This window comes from Rhinolophus ferrumequinum, chromosome 10, assembly GCF_004115265.2.
Source record: "Rhinolophus ferrumequinum isolate MPI-CBG mRhiFer1 chromosome 10, mRhiFer1_v1.p, whole genome shotgun sequence".
NCBI classification, from domain to species: Eukaryota; Metazoa; Chordata; class Mammalia; order Chiroptera; family Rhinolophidae; genus Rhinolophus; species Rhinolophus ferrumequinum.
This window is the reverse complement of record NC_046293.1, coordinates 53,114,038-53,129,212: the sequence shown is the minus strand read 5'-3', so window position 1 is coordinate 53,129,212 and position 15,175 is coordinate 53,114,038. Positions and strand designations below refer to the sequence as shown.

Here is a 15,175-nt window from a genome sequence, read left to right as displayed (position 1 = left end):
ATCTAAATTACAGTATTTCTGTTTTATAACAACACCTCACTCCATGAGCTCTCCCGCTCTCATCGATGTGTCACTCTGTTTCTTCTGAGCTTACTCTCTTCACTCCATGACTCCACTGTTCCTTTCTGTTCGAATCTCTCTCCTTGCCCCTACAAGTCCCACTGTGCTCTATACTCATCCTCCCCTTGCCCTCTGTGACACCCCTTCAATATCACACCCCGCCCCCTCCTCCCTCTGCTCCTCCCTCTGCGCTGGTCCACCTTCTTGCCCGGGACAGTGCCTAGCCTACCTTGTTCCTGGCTTTCTTCACCGATGACCTATGCAAATGGGAGAGAGAGGCTGAGGATGTGGGAGTAAGGGAGGAGACAAGAGTGGGGAAAAGCAGAAGAAGAAAGTGAAAGAAGCTCTGAAGGAAACCACAGGGACTCTGTGGCAGGAGGGGTCATTGCCATAGTAACCTCTGCTGGTGGGGGAAGGGTAAAAAGGCCCAGAGCCTGAGGCCAACTGAAGGCCACCCAGAGAAGGAACCCCTTCGCCCGGGTTGCTCCTCCCAGGAGCTACACTTCTGTAATCCATCTGCCGTTTGATGAGCACCTGCTATGAGATTTGCTAGGTGCTGTGGCTTCGGGCAGTCCTGCCTGCAAGGAGTGCTACTTCTGGGAGAGGAGACGGACCTATGAACACAGAGCTCAGGTCTAGTTCCTTCTCAGGGTTCCTTGTGGTCAGGTGTGGGCCAGGGGCGAATACTTTCCACAACTCCGGTCTCCCTACAGGTAGGTTTCATCCTTGCCCCAGCTCCAGCTGTCATCCTGTAGTCTCTGCTTCTCCCAGGTGGCCTCCTCCACCCCTTTCCCAGGCTCCACTACTGTCTTGGCTCCTTGGCCCCCAGTCTCATTCTTTGTGTCTCTAACTTCCCAGCTCTCTGGACCTTGAATTTCACAAAGCCTCTCCACTTTTCACCCCATTACGTCTCATCCACTGATTCTCTCATCAAGCCCTTAGTATGTTCCAGGTTCTCTTCTAAGCAATTGTATGAATTATCTCATGAATTATTTAATTGTATGAATTATTTAATTCTCACAACACTCCTATGAGTTCTACTTGACAGGTAAGAAAACAGCCACAAGAAGGGTAAGTAACTTACTGAAGGTCCCACTATTAGTAAGGGATAGAGCCAGGATTTCAACCTGGGCAGTTTGGCTCCCGAGCCTACGTAGTTAAGCACCTACTATGATACTGTGGGCACTGGATTTTCAAATGGACCATTAATGTCCCCCTTACAGTACTTACTGCCTCCATACTTCTTCCTATCTTGTTCCTATATGAGGAAGTGGAGAGATCATCAACTCGGGAGGCAGGCAGACCTGGATTTCAATCCCAGACTAGCCATCTACTAGCTATGTGACCTTAGGTAACATTTTTACTTCTTACCTCTAAGCCTCAACATCTGTGAAAAACTAGGGGGCTGGGCAGATACTAACACCTATGTCATGAGGTTCTTGTGAGGATTAATTTTAACATCATGATACACCCAGCACCTATTAGGTGCTCAATAGATGAGCTTCCTCGCTTTCTTTTTGTAGATCACTGTATCATCAACTCCCTTGGCCCAGTTCCACCCCTATCTGCTCCACTTTCTAGATCAGTTACCCCCACTACCCCAAAGTCTCCCCCACCCGGGGTGTGTCACTTCCTCCTCTGCAGCCTCCCAGATCAGTACACAAAGGCTGCCGCTGACGCTGGAGGAAAGGCTGCTCTACTGGCACCTGTGAGTACCAGGGCACCAGCCCTCCTGCCTCCCCTTACTCGTCCAGGCCCCAACTGGTCCCAACCACCGGGAAGAGGGTTCTGACGCCCAGGTTTCAGTTGAAACTTGGGAAAGGCTCTGAACTCCTTTTTGCATTCCTAAGGTCCCCTGTCTTGTTTCACAAGCTCTTCCTCCCCCAACCTCTCATGCATCAGTTTCCCAAGAATGGGGCTGGAGGGAGGAAAAGAAGGTGGGGGAATATATGAGTGCTATCATCTGAGTGCCTGCCATGTGCCAAGGATTATGTCAAGGTGGGGTTCTCCCAATATTACTCCCCAGATGCCATTCCTGCTGCCTAATGCCTTGTGCTCAGTGCAGACCTCCTTCCAGTTGGCAGCTTGGCCACAGATCCCACACTCCTGGGAGACTGTGGCCCAGGGGTCCGGTTCTGTTTCCTCCTTGTGATTCCAAGGGGGCAGCAGAGGATTCTGCTTGACTTGGGAAGGTCTGGATGGATTGGGAAGAAGCTCTGTTTCTCGGTTGCTGAGGGAACAAGTAGGGTGTGTATTGGAGTCAGAATTGAGTCCAGGCAAATGGGACAACCACGGAGGGAGAGAAGGGAAGATGAAGAAGTCCCCCAAGGAAAGAGAAAGGGGATTAGGTAGAGCCCATGCGAGCTAGTGGGGAGAGGGCACAACTTTTGATGATGATGGTGCCTGGGTTGGAGGGGAGGAAAGGAGCAAACCAACCACGGCGCCTGACCCGTCTCAGTCGCTGTTCTGCCTCTAACAGAAGAGAAAACCCGCAGAAGGATGTTCCTCAGTTTTTGATTAGGGAGGGGAGAGTGAGTCAGATTAAGAGAAGCAAGTGGCAGGTCACATGTCCCCAAAGAGGGCAGAACCAGGAAGAGAGTGGGGAATTGGGAGAAGGGGATTGGAGTGGGCTGTCCTGGAGTCCCAGAGCCCTCCTTAGGGGAGATGAGTGGGGCTTGAGTTCTCTGGGCTTGTCTTATCTGGGAAACCACTGTGGCACGGGGGCCCCACCTGTGAGAGATGAGTCAAAAGTGGGCTTTGAGGTGCAACATCCCCAGCATCCCTGACCACAGCGTGCAGAGCAAGCAGGGCTGAGGTTACACTGAGGCGGAGCCCTGGGCTGGTCTCTCAAGAGACGGTGGAGCATCCGTTACAGATGCATTCTATGCCTGAGGTCACACAGGTGGTGGGGAGCACGATGGGGGCTGTCAACGACTTGGTACCCCACCCCTTTCCCACACTCTGTGCAGAGCATCTGGATTTGAGTGTAGGCTGAGGAGGAGGCAGGTGCTTCAGGACCAGGAGTTCAGGGGCCTTTCTCATCCCCCACTGACAGGGATGAAGGCTGGCACAGTCGCAGAGGAGGTTATGTTGGCAATACCAGTCTTACAAATGACACCTATTTATGGACCCTACAAATCCTCTTCCAGGGATTTATCCTACAGCTTCACTTGCACACATGTGAAATGATAAGTATGTGAATTTTCACTGCAGCATTATTTATAATAGCGAACAATTAGAAACAATTTAAATCCCCATCATAAGAGACTAGCTACACTATGATAAATCCATGCAATGGAAAACTACATGGTTGTAAAAGTGAAGAAGGAAGTTCTTTATTTTCTTGGGTAGGAGGATCTCCAAGAAAAATAGTTCAAAGAAAAAAAGTAAGATGCTGAACTGTGTGTATTCTACTATTTGTACAGTTCTACTATTTGATTCTACCATTTGAAAAGCATATATATGGTCGTATTAGTTTGTATATACATAAAACAATCTCTAGAAAGACTATAGGCAACAAAAGATAATAAATGATGATTATTTATTTGGAATGGGTAGAAACTAGGGTTGACGGGGGATAGGAATGGAAGATTTCTCACTCTCTTATTTAACTTTTTTTTTAATGTATATATATATGTGTGTGTGTGTGTTTTATTTACTTATTTATTTATTTTTTGAATTTATTGGGGTGACAATTGTTAGTAAAATTACATAGATTTCAGGTGTACAATTCTGTACTACATCATCTATAAATCCCATTGTGTGTAACTTTTTTTATTCTAGTAAAATACACATAAAATTTATCATTTTAACCATTTTTAAGTGCACAGTTCAGTGGCATTAAATACATTCACAATGCCACGCAACCACAAACGCTATCTAGTTCCAGAACTTTTTCTTCCCCTCAAAAGGAAACTGCCCATTAAGCAGTCACTCCCCACCCTCCTTTCCTCCTCAACCCCTGGCGACCACTAGTCTAGTTTCTGTCTCTATGAATTTGTCCAGTCGGGCTATTTCATATAAATGGAATCATACAGTACGTAGTCTTTTATGACTGGTTTCGTTCATGCCGTATGTTTTCGAGGTTCACTGATGTGGTAGCATGTATCAGTACCTCATTCTTTTTCGTGGCCCAATCATATTTCATTGTATGGATATGCCTCCTTTTGTTTATCCATTCATCAGTTGATGGACAGTGGGTTGTTTCTACCTTTTAGCTATTGTGAGTAGCAGTGCTATGAACACTCATGTACAAGTTTTTCTTTAAACGCCTGATTTCAATTCTTTTAGGAATATACCTAGGAGGGAAATTGTCAGGTCATAGGGTAAGTCTATGCTTTAACTTACTGAACAATCACCAAACTGTTTTGCACAGTGGTTGTACCATTTAACGTTCCCACCAGCAACGATGGAAATTCCATTTTCTCCATATCTTCATCAACACTTATTTTCCTTTTTTGTAAATTATAGCCACCCTAGTAGGTATGAAGAGGTATCTCATTGTGGTTTTGATTTTCATTTCCCTGGTAACTAATGGTGTTGAGCATCTTTTTACGTGCTTGTTAGCCATTTAATTATCTTCATTAAAGAAATGTCTATGTAAGTCCTTTGCCCATTTTAAAATTGGGTTGTCTTTCTGTTGCTGATTTGTAAGTTCTTTCTATATTCTGGATACTAAGCAGATACATAATTTGCAAATATTTTCTCCCATTTGGTGGTCTGTCTTTTCACTCTCTTGATAGTGTCCTTTGAGGCACGAAAGTTTTAAATTTTGATGAAGTCCAATTTATCTATTTTTATTTTTATTGCTTGTGCTTTTGATGTCATAGCTAAGAATCCATTGTCAAGTCCAAAACTGTGAAGATTTATCCCTATATTTCCTTCTATCAGTTTATAGTTTAAGTACTTACACTAGATCTTTGATCCATTTTCAGTTAATTTTTGTGTATGTTGTGAAGTAGGAGTCCAACTTCATTCTTTTACATGTGGATAGCAAGTCATCCCAGCACCATTTGTTGAAGACTATTCTTTCCTTATTGAATGGTATGGCACATTTGTCAAATATCAATTGGCCATAAATGGATGGATTTATTCCTGCACTCTCAATTATATTCCACGGATCTATAAGCCTGTCCTTATGCCAGCACCACACTGTCTTGATGACTGTGGCCTTTGTAGTAACTTGTGAAATTAGGAAGTGTGAGTCTCCCTATTTCATTCTTTTTCAAGATTGTTTAGGCTAGTCATGCAATTCCATACAAATTTTAGGATCAGCTTTCCAGTTCTGTAAAAAAGGCCTTTGGGATTTCACTTTTTAATTTTTGAAATGTGGTAATGGATTGACTATTTAAAATTTTAATTAGTAAGTTTTTAAAAATCAGAAATTTGCCTAGTCTTCTCCAGAGGTCATAGGAATTGGAATGACCTGCCTTTTGGCTCTTTCTCTACTCCAGATTTCCTTTGCACAAAGTAGAGGAAGAGAAAAGATTTTACAACCTCTGGCCTTCCTGCCTCAGTTACCCCAGACTTTTAGAAAGTGCTTCTTATGGTTTAATCTTTGTTCCGTTTGCTACCATGTCAATCAAGTACAAGCTAAACTTCCCTGCCTCTTACACACTCCCTCATCTGCTCCAGCTTTCTTTCTTTTCATTCCTACTCTCTGACTTTCCCCCCTTATTTATGGCCTCTGATCCTCTTTCCTTACATAGAATCCAAGATTTTAAGAGCTACAAGAGCTGTCAGATTATTCAATGCCCTCACTTTACAGATGTGGAAACTAAGGCTCAAAGAGAAAGTCTGACTTACACACAGCCAATGAGTGACTGAGGCAGGACCAGAACCTGGTCTGTTTCCCATTTGGATCTATTTCTTCCATGACTTGGAATCTTGGTGAACAGACCTGTGTGTAGACCTCAGTGCCTCCAGGCCCAGTGCCCAGACTCTTGGGTAGGCCGTTTTGCCCACGCTGGACTCTTGAAATCTTCACACAGAAGGGATGGGTCTTCTCCAAGGCCCGTTCCATGACCTGGTACTTACCCCTTCCTGCCATTTTGAAGAAACTACTGAATCCACAGGGGAAGTGAAACTATGAGGAGAGATAAAGAATTGGGGTAGAGTTTTGAGAGTAACAACCACCGGCTAAGTTTAGAGGACTGAGAAGTTGGGTGGGGAGGTCCTCCCTGATGGCCCATGTGTTCCCCTTTATATCCTATTATAGACCATGGTGACTTTGTCAATGGTCCTTGTTTTCCTGCTGGTCCTGAGCAGAAGTGAGAGTGAGTTGGACACCAAGATCTCATCTCCAGGGGACGCTACAGAATGGGGGGATCCTGATCGGTCCCTGCCGGGGTCCTGCCAACCAGCCTCTTCCTGCCAGAAGTGCATCCTCTCACATCCAAGCTGTGCATGGTGCAAGCAACTGGTAAAAATGGCCTATGAGCCATGTGTAGGTGTATGTGCAGCCTGGATATATGTTTGTGATTGTATGGGCACATGTGTGATTTTTCAGGGTGTACTCTGCAGTCCTGTGAGTGACTAAGTTTGTGCACACAGGACTTCTGTGTGTGACTGTGTTTGCATGTGTGCATAAACATGCACGCAACGTCCCTGTGCATGTATGTTTATGTGTGTATCTGTGTGTTTGTGTATATATGGACAAGACTTGTGACTGAATTTGGAGGAAGTATGTTCTTGTTGGAACACATGCTTGTGTATAGGTAGAGGGATCTATTATGCATGTATACATATGAGAAAGTTTGTCAGTTCGGGCTGCCATAACAAAATACTATAGAGTGGGTGGCTTAAGCTATAGAAATTTATTAGTTCTGGAGACTAGGAAAGCAAAGGTCAGGGTGTCAGCAGATTCAGTTCCTGGTGAGAGCTCTTTTCCTGGCTTAGTAGATGGGCTGCAGATAAGCTCTCTGGTGTCTCTTCTCATTAGGACATTAATCTCCTCAGGAGGGTTCTACCTTTATGACCTCATCTAACCCTAATTTCTTCCCAGAGGCCCTATGTCCAAATACCATCATACTGAGGGTTAATCCATAGCAGAAAGTGTATGTTTGGGTTTCTGAGTCTGTGCTGAGGGGTGGCAGGGGTATGTAGCAGCCTGTGACTGAGAGGGTAGAAGGGAAGGCAGTGGAAGCCTGTGGGCTTTGGGTGAAAGGCTTGCGCTACCTTAGTGGCCCAAAAGGATGCTGGGGAGCCAGTGTCTTCCTGGCTAATCAATTAAGGCTGTTCTTTGTTTATGCCTTAAAGGAGACAGAGTTCATGGAGTGGCGAACATAAAGGTGGCCTAACTCTCTCACAGGAAGATGGAGAGTTAGATAAGGAATGAGGGCAAACTCACTAGGAGTCAGAGCTACAGAGGCTAAGCACGCCCTGGAGAAAGGCACGTAGTGAATCTGGGAGGGCTGGAAGGGAAGACTCAGTCTACAGGAGGCAGAGAGCAGAGGTGGCAGGTGGAGTCTGTTGGGACAGTCGGGTATATGTCTGCCTTCTCCAATCCCTAGACCATAGGCTGGCACCCTGGCCAGCTGAGACATCACTCTAACCATTTCCTTCCTCTGCGGTTTCCCAGCCAGTCCCAGGGGTACCAGACATATTGGGGGGAAGGGGTTTCTTTTTCTGTCCCTATCCTTTCCCTTCCCAGGAACTGTGGGTCTTAGCTTGATCCCCATTTCAGCCTGAGCATCAAGAGGTGGTTGGACGAGGCCAGCCTCCTTTTTTTTGCGGTAGTGAAGTCCCTGAGATTCTCAATAGGAAGTCTGTGGCGCTAGGGGGAGGGTAAAGGTAGGTGGCTGGGTAAAGGGGGGAAGTAGAGATAAGGGAGAATAGGGGTGCTATAGGAAGTGGCTCTGACAAGGAAGAAAGGGTCAGGGTTCAGGAGTAGCTGTGGAAGGGGAGGGGATAGAATCGAGGGGCTCAGGGAGCTGACTGAGGGGGAGAGGTTAGAAGTGGCTGGGATCGCAGACTGGGAGCAGGGCTGGGGGACTGTAGGGTCTAGGGTTCCGATGCGCCCCCTCTTGCGACATAGAACTTCACAGCGTCCGGGGAGGCGGAGGCGCGGCGCTGCGCCAGGCGAGAGGAGCTGCTGGCTCGGGGCTGCCCCCCGGAGGACCTGGAGGAGCCCCGTGGCTGGCAGGAGGTGCTGGAGGATGAGCCGCTTAGCCAGGGCGTCCGCGGCGAGGGGGCCACCCAGCTGGCGCCGCAGCGGGTGCGAGTCACGCTGCGGCCCGGTGAGTGAGGGGCGGAGGGGTCGCGGCAGAGGTCTGGGCGGGAACCGACACGCCCTGCTGACGCCCCACTGCCCCACCCCTGCCCCCAGGGGAGCCCCAGCAGCTCCGGGTCCGCTTCCTCCGTGCTGAGGGATACCCTGTGGACCTGTACTACCTTATGGACCTGAGCTACTCCATGAAAGACGACCTGGAGTTCGTGCGCCAGCTTGGGCACGCCCTGCTGGTGCGACTGCAGGAGGTCACCCATTCAGTGCGCATAGGTGAGTGGAGCGCCGCCCAGACACCTGCCAGTCCTCTGCCTCTAACTTCAACCACCGCCTTAGCCTCTGCCAGCACCAGGGCCCCCACGTGCCTCTCTCAGTTTTTAACAGGCCACTGGTTGCTGATCTCTCTCCCCAAAGACATCCATCTTCTTGGTCAGAGCTGGAGGGGATTTAAGAGACAGTCCAGTAGGACCACTTGTTTTACAGGGGTGGGAACTGAGGCTCAGAGTCTGGAGAGACGGTTCAGACAGCTCCCAGGGGTCAGACAGTGCCCTGGACCTACCAACCCGGGTACTGCCCTGATGCCCGGTATCTCTTGGACTAGATCTAAATGCCACTGTCCTTGGGGGCACATTCTGCACTCATCTCTTCTCGGTTCTCTGTGCCCTCCTTTGCTTCATGCTGCTACTACACACTATACCACACCTTCATCCTCAGCTTTAGGAAACCGCTGTCTGACCCTCATTGTGTCCTCCTCTAAATCTCCTCTATCCCCCACTTCCCTGAACCGGTGGTCTCAGCCCTTTGCCCCTGCCAGGTGCTGGGTCCCCACCTTCTAGGATCACCTCCCCCCCTGCACTCCTCCCTTACTAGTCCTCAGCAGGGCCCCCTCCTTCCTGCTGCTGTCCAGCGACTCCTGGCACAGCTTTCATGCCTCCCCTCCCCAGGCTTTGGCTCCTTCGTGGACAAAACGGTGCTGCCCTTCGTGAGCACAGTGCCCTCCAAGCTTCGCCACCCCTGTCCCACCCGGCTGGAGCACTGCCAGCCGCCCTTCAGCTTTCACCACGTGCTGTCCCTAACGGGGGACGCCAAGGCCTTTGAGCGGGAGGTGGGGCGCCAGAATGTGTCGGGCAACCTGGACTCCCCGGAAGGCGGCTTTGATGCCATTCTGCAGGCTGCACTCTGCCAGGTGAGGAGCTGGGCCGGGGATTTGAATCTGAAGGACTGTCTGGGGCCAGGCTGCCACCTCTGGCTGTGCAGCGCACATTCTATGGGGTGCCATTCATATCATAATCACTGTAGTTTGCATATTTATTTTGACAATTTCCTAGTAGACTGGAGTAAAATACTTTGAGGAAACAGGCACGTTTTTTCTAATTCACAAGAAGGCCTCCACGAGCAGCAACCCAGCGTTCGGGGCTAGGGAGCAGCAGGGAACTAGAGGCAGGGGTATAGATACGCTGACTCAGACCAAAGCTGGCCAAATCGTCGGCTCACAGCACTGGCTGGGGCACAACCCACCTCCCATCCCACCCCAGAAGCAGATTGGCTGGAGAAATGTGTCCCGGTTGCTGGTGTTCACTTCAGATGACACATTCCACACAGCTGGTGACGGGAAGTTGGGTGGCATTTTCATGCCCAGCGATGGGCACTGTCACTTGGACAGCAATGGCCTCTACAGTCGCAGCCCAGAGTTTGTGAGTCCGCACCTGCCCCCAGGGTGCTCCCCTCCTGACCCCCACCCCAGCCTCATTCTCCCTCCTGGTAACCACCCTGCCATCTTCCCCCGTTACTTCTCTCCACGTCCCTCCACTGCTCAGCCAGAAACCTGTGTCACCCCACTCCCTAGCCCCTCCCTCACTTGCCAAGCCTCCGGGGCTCCTGTAGCTGGTGGAACCCTGGTTCCTGGATTTTCCCGGGCTGAGGGCCCCTTTCGTGTTGTGGGGGACCTGTAGTGTTCACCTTGTCCCTCTCCCTGCCCCAGGACTACCCCTCTGTGGGTCAGGTAGCCCAGGTTCTCTCTGCAGCAAACATCCAGCCCATCTTTGCTGTCACCAGCACCACACTGCCTGTCTACCAGGTGAGAGCTGTCTGAATGCCAGACCCTCCTACCCAGAGCCTTTTTCAAGTCCCTCAAAGACCCATTCTCCTCCCCCCTCATATTCCCTCCTCCCAGACCCCCAGAAACCCGTTTCCCTAGAGCTGTGATCCACCATTTCCGAAACTCCTCCTAATTCAGGAGCTGAGTAAGCTGATTCCCAAGTCCGCAGTGGGGGAGCTGAGTGAGAACTCCAGCAATGTGGTCCAGCTCATCATGGACGCTTATAATGTGAGGGGCTGCGGTGGGGGAAGGATGGTGAGGGTGGGCACTGGGGCAAGGTGGGAAGGGGCCCTCCGGAGGGTGGCAGAACTAAAAGGGAACAATCGCTTTTTGGGTAACACTCCACAGCGCCTACCTGTAGTTTGTATACGGCTGTCATTAGTTCACTCACTCTTCTATTTATAAATCTTAAGTGTCTGATTTGTGCAGAGTATGGAGCCCTGCTCTGGCAAGAAAAAACAGTTAATACCCACTAGCTTTCATTACATACCAAGCACTGTCCTAAGTGCACCTAGTGTTTGCTGTCTCATGTAACCCTAAAACCCCTGCTGGGGAACTGTTACCATCTCTATTTTAGAGATGCGGCTACAGACACAAGGAAGCTAAGTGACCTGCTCAAGGTCACTCAGATAACAGACAGAAGGGCTGGGATTTGTCTCCTAGTCCAAAGAATGTGACAACCGGAGTCTACTTTCATTAAGCTTATAAACAATTCAGATATTCTTCACAGGAACCATAGAATTTTACAGAAAGAATCACAAAAATTCCTAAGTGTTTTTTGGGTTTAGGTCTTATCTCTGCAACTAGACTGTAGGCTTCTTGATGACAGGACCATGTCCTAAACCCAGTGAGAAAATCTGAGATAGTATCAAATTTCCCAGGACCAAGTTTGGGAGAACTGCCCTTTAGACCGTGTATGCAAACAGGTTTTATATCCTGATTTGGGGTGTGAAAACATAGGCACTGCACGTTTACAGCGCCTAGCCAGGCCTGCACTGCAGCTGCACTGAGATGCTGTTACAGGTCTCAGGAACCCCGCATACTCCTCTCAAGGTTCTCACGGGTCCTTCCTTCAGAAATGCCTCCTGACTAGGCAGAATGGAAGGAGCCCCAAGTGGGATGAGGGCAGGGTTCTGGCAGAATTTGGACCGGCTGGAAAGGGCATGAGGTGGGGTTGGAGTCCTGCCTTCACGTTGTTACTCTCTCTCTTTCCACAGAGCCTGTCATCCACTGTGACCCTTGAACACTCTCAGCTCCCTTCTGGGGTCCACATCTCTTACGAATCTCAGTGTGGGGGTCCTGAGAAGACGGATGGTGAGGCTGGGAACCGGGGCCAGTGCAACTACGTCCGAATCAACCAGACGGTGAGAGCCAGCCAAGATAGGCAGAAGGAAGGAAGTGGGGGTGGGAATGGGAAATTGAAGCAGGCGGAGAACAATGCAAAGGCATGGGGTAGTCCTCCATCTATCCTTCCCGAAGGGGTTTAGTGAGTGGCTCCTCAAGTGTGTTGCTAGGAGATTCGTGTTAGCACGATTCCTTCATGTACTAAGGAGTAGGGTTCTCATCAGTAGGTTTGGTTGGTGTGTGAGTGCACACCGGCCATGTGCCTGACCTTAGTCTGATTTCTGCCCATCTTGTCCTCAGGTGAATTTTCTGGTTACTCTCCAAGCTACCCACTGCCTCCAAGAGCCCCATTACCTGAAGCTGCGAGCCCTTGGCTTCTCAGAAGAGCTGACTGTGGAGTTGCATACACTGTGTGATTGTAACTGCAGTGACAGCCAGCAACAGGCTCCCCACTGCAGTGATGGCCAGGGGCACCTCCAGTGCGGGGTGTGCAGGTGCGGGCCTCCTGCTCCCCTTCAGCCACGTTTCCCCACGAGTGACCAGCCCCTGTACTCCTCCTTTGCCTTCCACCCTCCCACTGGCATCCCAACTTTCTTCTAGACACCCCTAGACTGCACCCATGTTCACGTCCTGAAGTCTCTCACATATGCCAAGCCCTTCCCCTCCACCAGGACTCCCTCTGCTCTTCTACTCCTGAAGCTTTGCTGTACTCACAGCCCTTCAGCCCCTCATGTCTCGACTCTTGTGAGCTTTTGTGTGACGCTCCTGGGGTGGTCCCTGCCTGACTCGCCTTTCCCTCCCCTGCCTCTCCGCCTCCAGCTGTGTCCCTGGCCGCCTGGGTCGGCTCTGTGAGTGCTCTGAGGCTGAGCTGTCCTCCCCGGATCTGGAATCTGGGTGCCGTGCGCCCAATGGGACAGGGCCCCTATGCAGCGGGAAGGGACGGTGCCAGTGTGGACGCTGCAGCTGCAGTGGACAGAGTTCTGGGCGCCTGTGCGAGTGTGACGATGCCAGCTGTGAGCGACACGAGGGCATCCTCTGTGGAGGTACCTGGAGACTTTTGGGAGAAGGGTGGGCTCAGAGGGGCTCTCCCAAGGGTATTTAGGCTCGACCTTCAAAACACTGAGCGCAAGTATCAAAGATTCTGGTGTGAGTTGGGGCATGTGTCAGGCATACTCGAGGGAACCTGATGCACATGAACAGGTTAGCTCTCTGTACTGTGTTGTCCACTGTGTGGGGAGTATGGTTCTCACCGTGTGTGGCTCTGTCCCAGGCTTTGGCCGCTGCCAATGTGGAGTGTGTCACTGTCAAGCCAACCGCACGGGCAGAGCATGCGAGTGCAGTGGGGACACAGACGGCTGTGTGGGGCCTGAGGATGAGCTTTGCAGTGGACATGGACACTGCAAATGCAACCGCTGCCAGTGCCTGGATGGCTACTATGGTGCCCTATGTGATCAGTGTCCAGGCTGCAAGACACCATGCGAGAGACACAGGTGAGGCCTCAGGTCTGGCATTTGGGGAGGAGGGGCGTAATGGAACTCGCTGCCACCTGCCTACCCTTTCCTGCATGTGGTGTAGTGACAACTGTCCAACTAGTCACTTACTGGAGTCCACTGCACAGGGACTGTGCAGAGTGTGGAGCCTTTGGGACTGGTCCCCTGGCCGCCAACTGCAGCGTGGCTTGTGCCCATGCCAACGTGACTCTGGCTTTGGCCCCTACCCTGGATGACGGATGGTGCAAAGAAAGGACCCTGGACAATCAGTTATTCTTCTTCCTGGTGGAGGATAAAGCTGGAGGCAGGGTCGTGCTCAGAGTGAGACCCCACGAGAGTAAGTGGGCAGGGGTGCTGTGGACATGCCAAAGCGGGCCCTGGAAGTGTAAAGGGTAGGGCCTCAGAACTCAGGTGGGGAGGTACAGAGAATGGGAAACCAGGCTAGGGGCTGAAGCAGAGCTGTGAATCCAGGCAAAAGTGGAGATGCTAGACCAGGTGGACCAGGCTAAGGCCCTGAGCGCTGACAATAACCTTGGACTCTGCTGGGTTCCCTTTGTTTGTAACGACAGGCAGGGCTGGGGAGGCTGTGTAGGGCTGGACACACACACTGTGGGCAAATGCTGATCAATCCCTCTGCCCCAGCCCCCAGAAGTCTGTGTTTCTCCCCCATAGAGCGCGCAGACCACACCCAGGCCATTGTGCTAGGCTGCGTGGGGGGCATCGTGGCAGTGGGACTCGGGCTGGTCTTGGCTTATCGGCTCTCAGTGGAAATCTATGACCGCCGAGAATACAGTCGCTTTGAGAAGGAGCGGCAGCATCTCAACTGGAAGCAGGTGAGGAGGCTGCCCACCGTGCTGGGTTTTACTTGCTTTCCTTGCTTAGGTCCCCTCTGCTTTCTCATTCCACCCTCAGTCCCGCCCCCTCCAACAAAGGCCCCGCTCCCTCCCCTAAGTCTGTGCCTCCTGTGTCTCAACCTTCTGCTAACTTTCACCAGCTCCTGGGATCTGGCTCAAGTTCTAGGTTTAGCTATTAGGATTAGATAAAGAGGAGGAGTCCTGGGACTTTTCCTCATCATTTCCGACCTCTTTCCGCAGGACAGCAATCCTCTCTACAAAAGTGCCATCACAACCACCATCAACCCTCACTTTCACGGGACAGAGAGTCCCCTTGGCTGAGGGGGGTAGGGATATTCACTCTGGGGCTCTTCTCGCTGGCAGTACGGTGGGAACTGGGGTGGGGGGGTGGGGGGTTCTATCAGGCCGCAGCCTGGTAGGGGACTAATCCACTGCTGAAGAGTGGTCACCACCTATTTCACTCTGAGTGACACCCAAGAGGGCTCGTTCCTGCTGCAGCCTTCCTTCCCTACCTCACAAGGAGTGGGGGTCACCCCCCCACGCATACAATAAAGTCTTACTTCAGATTGCAGCTGTCATTTGTTTTACCCCAAGGCCATCACAGGCTGTGAAAATGGGGGCACCTCCTGCCACCTGAAGGCAGGGAAAGGTTCTCAAACTTGAACGTGCAGGGGAGCAAGTGGCTGCCTGGAAGCACCGGGCTGGGAGGGGCTAGTGAAGTGCATTCCCAGGGCGTGCACGCTGAGCGAGGGACACAACTCCACTGAGATGCTCTGCACATGCTGGCCCTTAGCCTGGCCTGCTGTGCAGCTGTTCTCCTTGCTCAGAATTGATAACCTCTTTTTACTTCTACCTGCTGCTCCTTCATGGAGAAGGGGAATTTTAAAGTGGCAGATTATGGGGAGTGTAAGTCGTAGGGTGGTTATATTTGGGGAAGAAAAAAAAAGGAAGACCACTTTGGCACCCCCAGGGAAAAAGCTTTCCCAAAGGATATTCTTCTCAAAGAGGAGATAGTATGTAGAAAAGCCCCACTTTCTTTTTATTTAAATATCCTAAATATATCACGAAGGAACATACACTGCACTTGAATGGTAAAAAGATACAA

The 15,175-nt window shown here is 50.7% G+C and overlaps 1 protein-coding gene across 5 annotated transcripts; it reads left to right on the top strand.

Moving 5' to 3' along the window:
* Window positions 1–448: 448 nt before the first annotated feature.
* On the top strand, window positions 449–14,637 carry ITGB7 (integrin subunit beta 7). Of its 5 annotated transcripts, none has more exons than XM_033118624.1 (16): window positions 450–773; window positions 1,705–1,768; window positions 6,278–6,481; window positions 8,096–8,297; window positions 8,387–8,557; window positions 9,229–9,470; window positions 9,820–9,978; window positions 10,266–10,361; window positions 10,521–10,610; window positions 11,600–11,746; window positions 12,027–12,220; window positions 12,546–12,769; window positions 12,997–13,216; window positions 13,345–13,553; window positions 13,889–14,049; window positions 14,311–14,637. In XM_033118624.1, exons 3-16 carry the CDS (start codon window positions 6,281–6,283, stop codon window positions 14,389–14,391), a joined length of 2,397 nt encoding a protein of 798 aa, XP_032974515.1. In that variant the 5' UTR covers window positions 450–773; window positions 1,705–1,768; window positions 6,278–6,280; the 3' UTR covers window positions 14,392–14,637. The 5 variants fall into 5 exon arrangements, with proteins under 5 accessions (XP_032974517.1, XP_032974516.1, XP_032974515.1 ...); XM_033118623.1 differs by lacking the exon at window positions 450–773 and adding an exon at window positions 1,394–1,411; XM_033118626.1 differs by lacking the exon at window positions 1,705–1,768 and having other exon boundaries at window positions 449–693.
* Window positions 14,638–15,175: the final 538 nt, after the last annotated feature.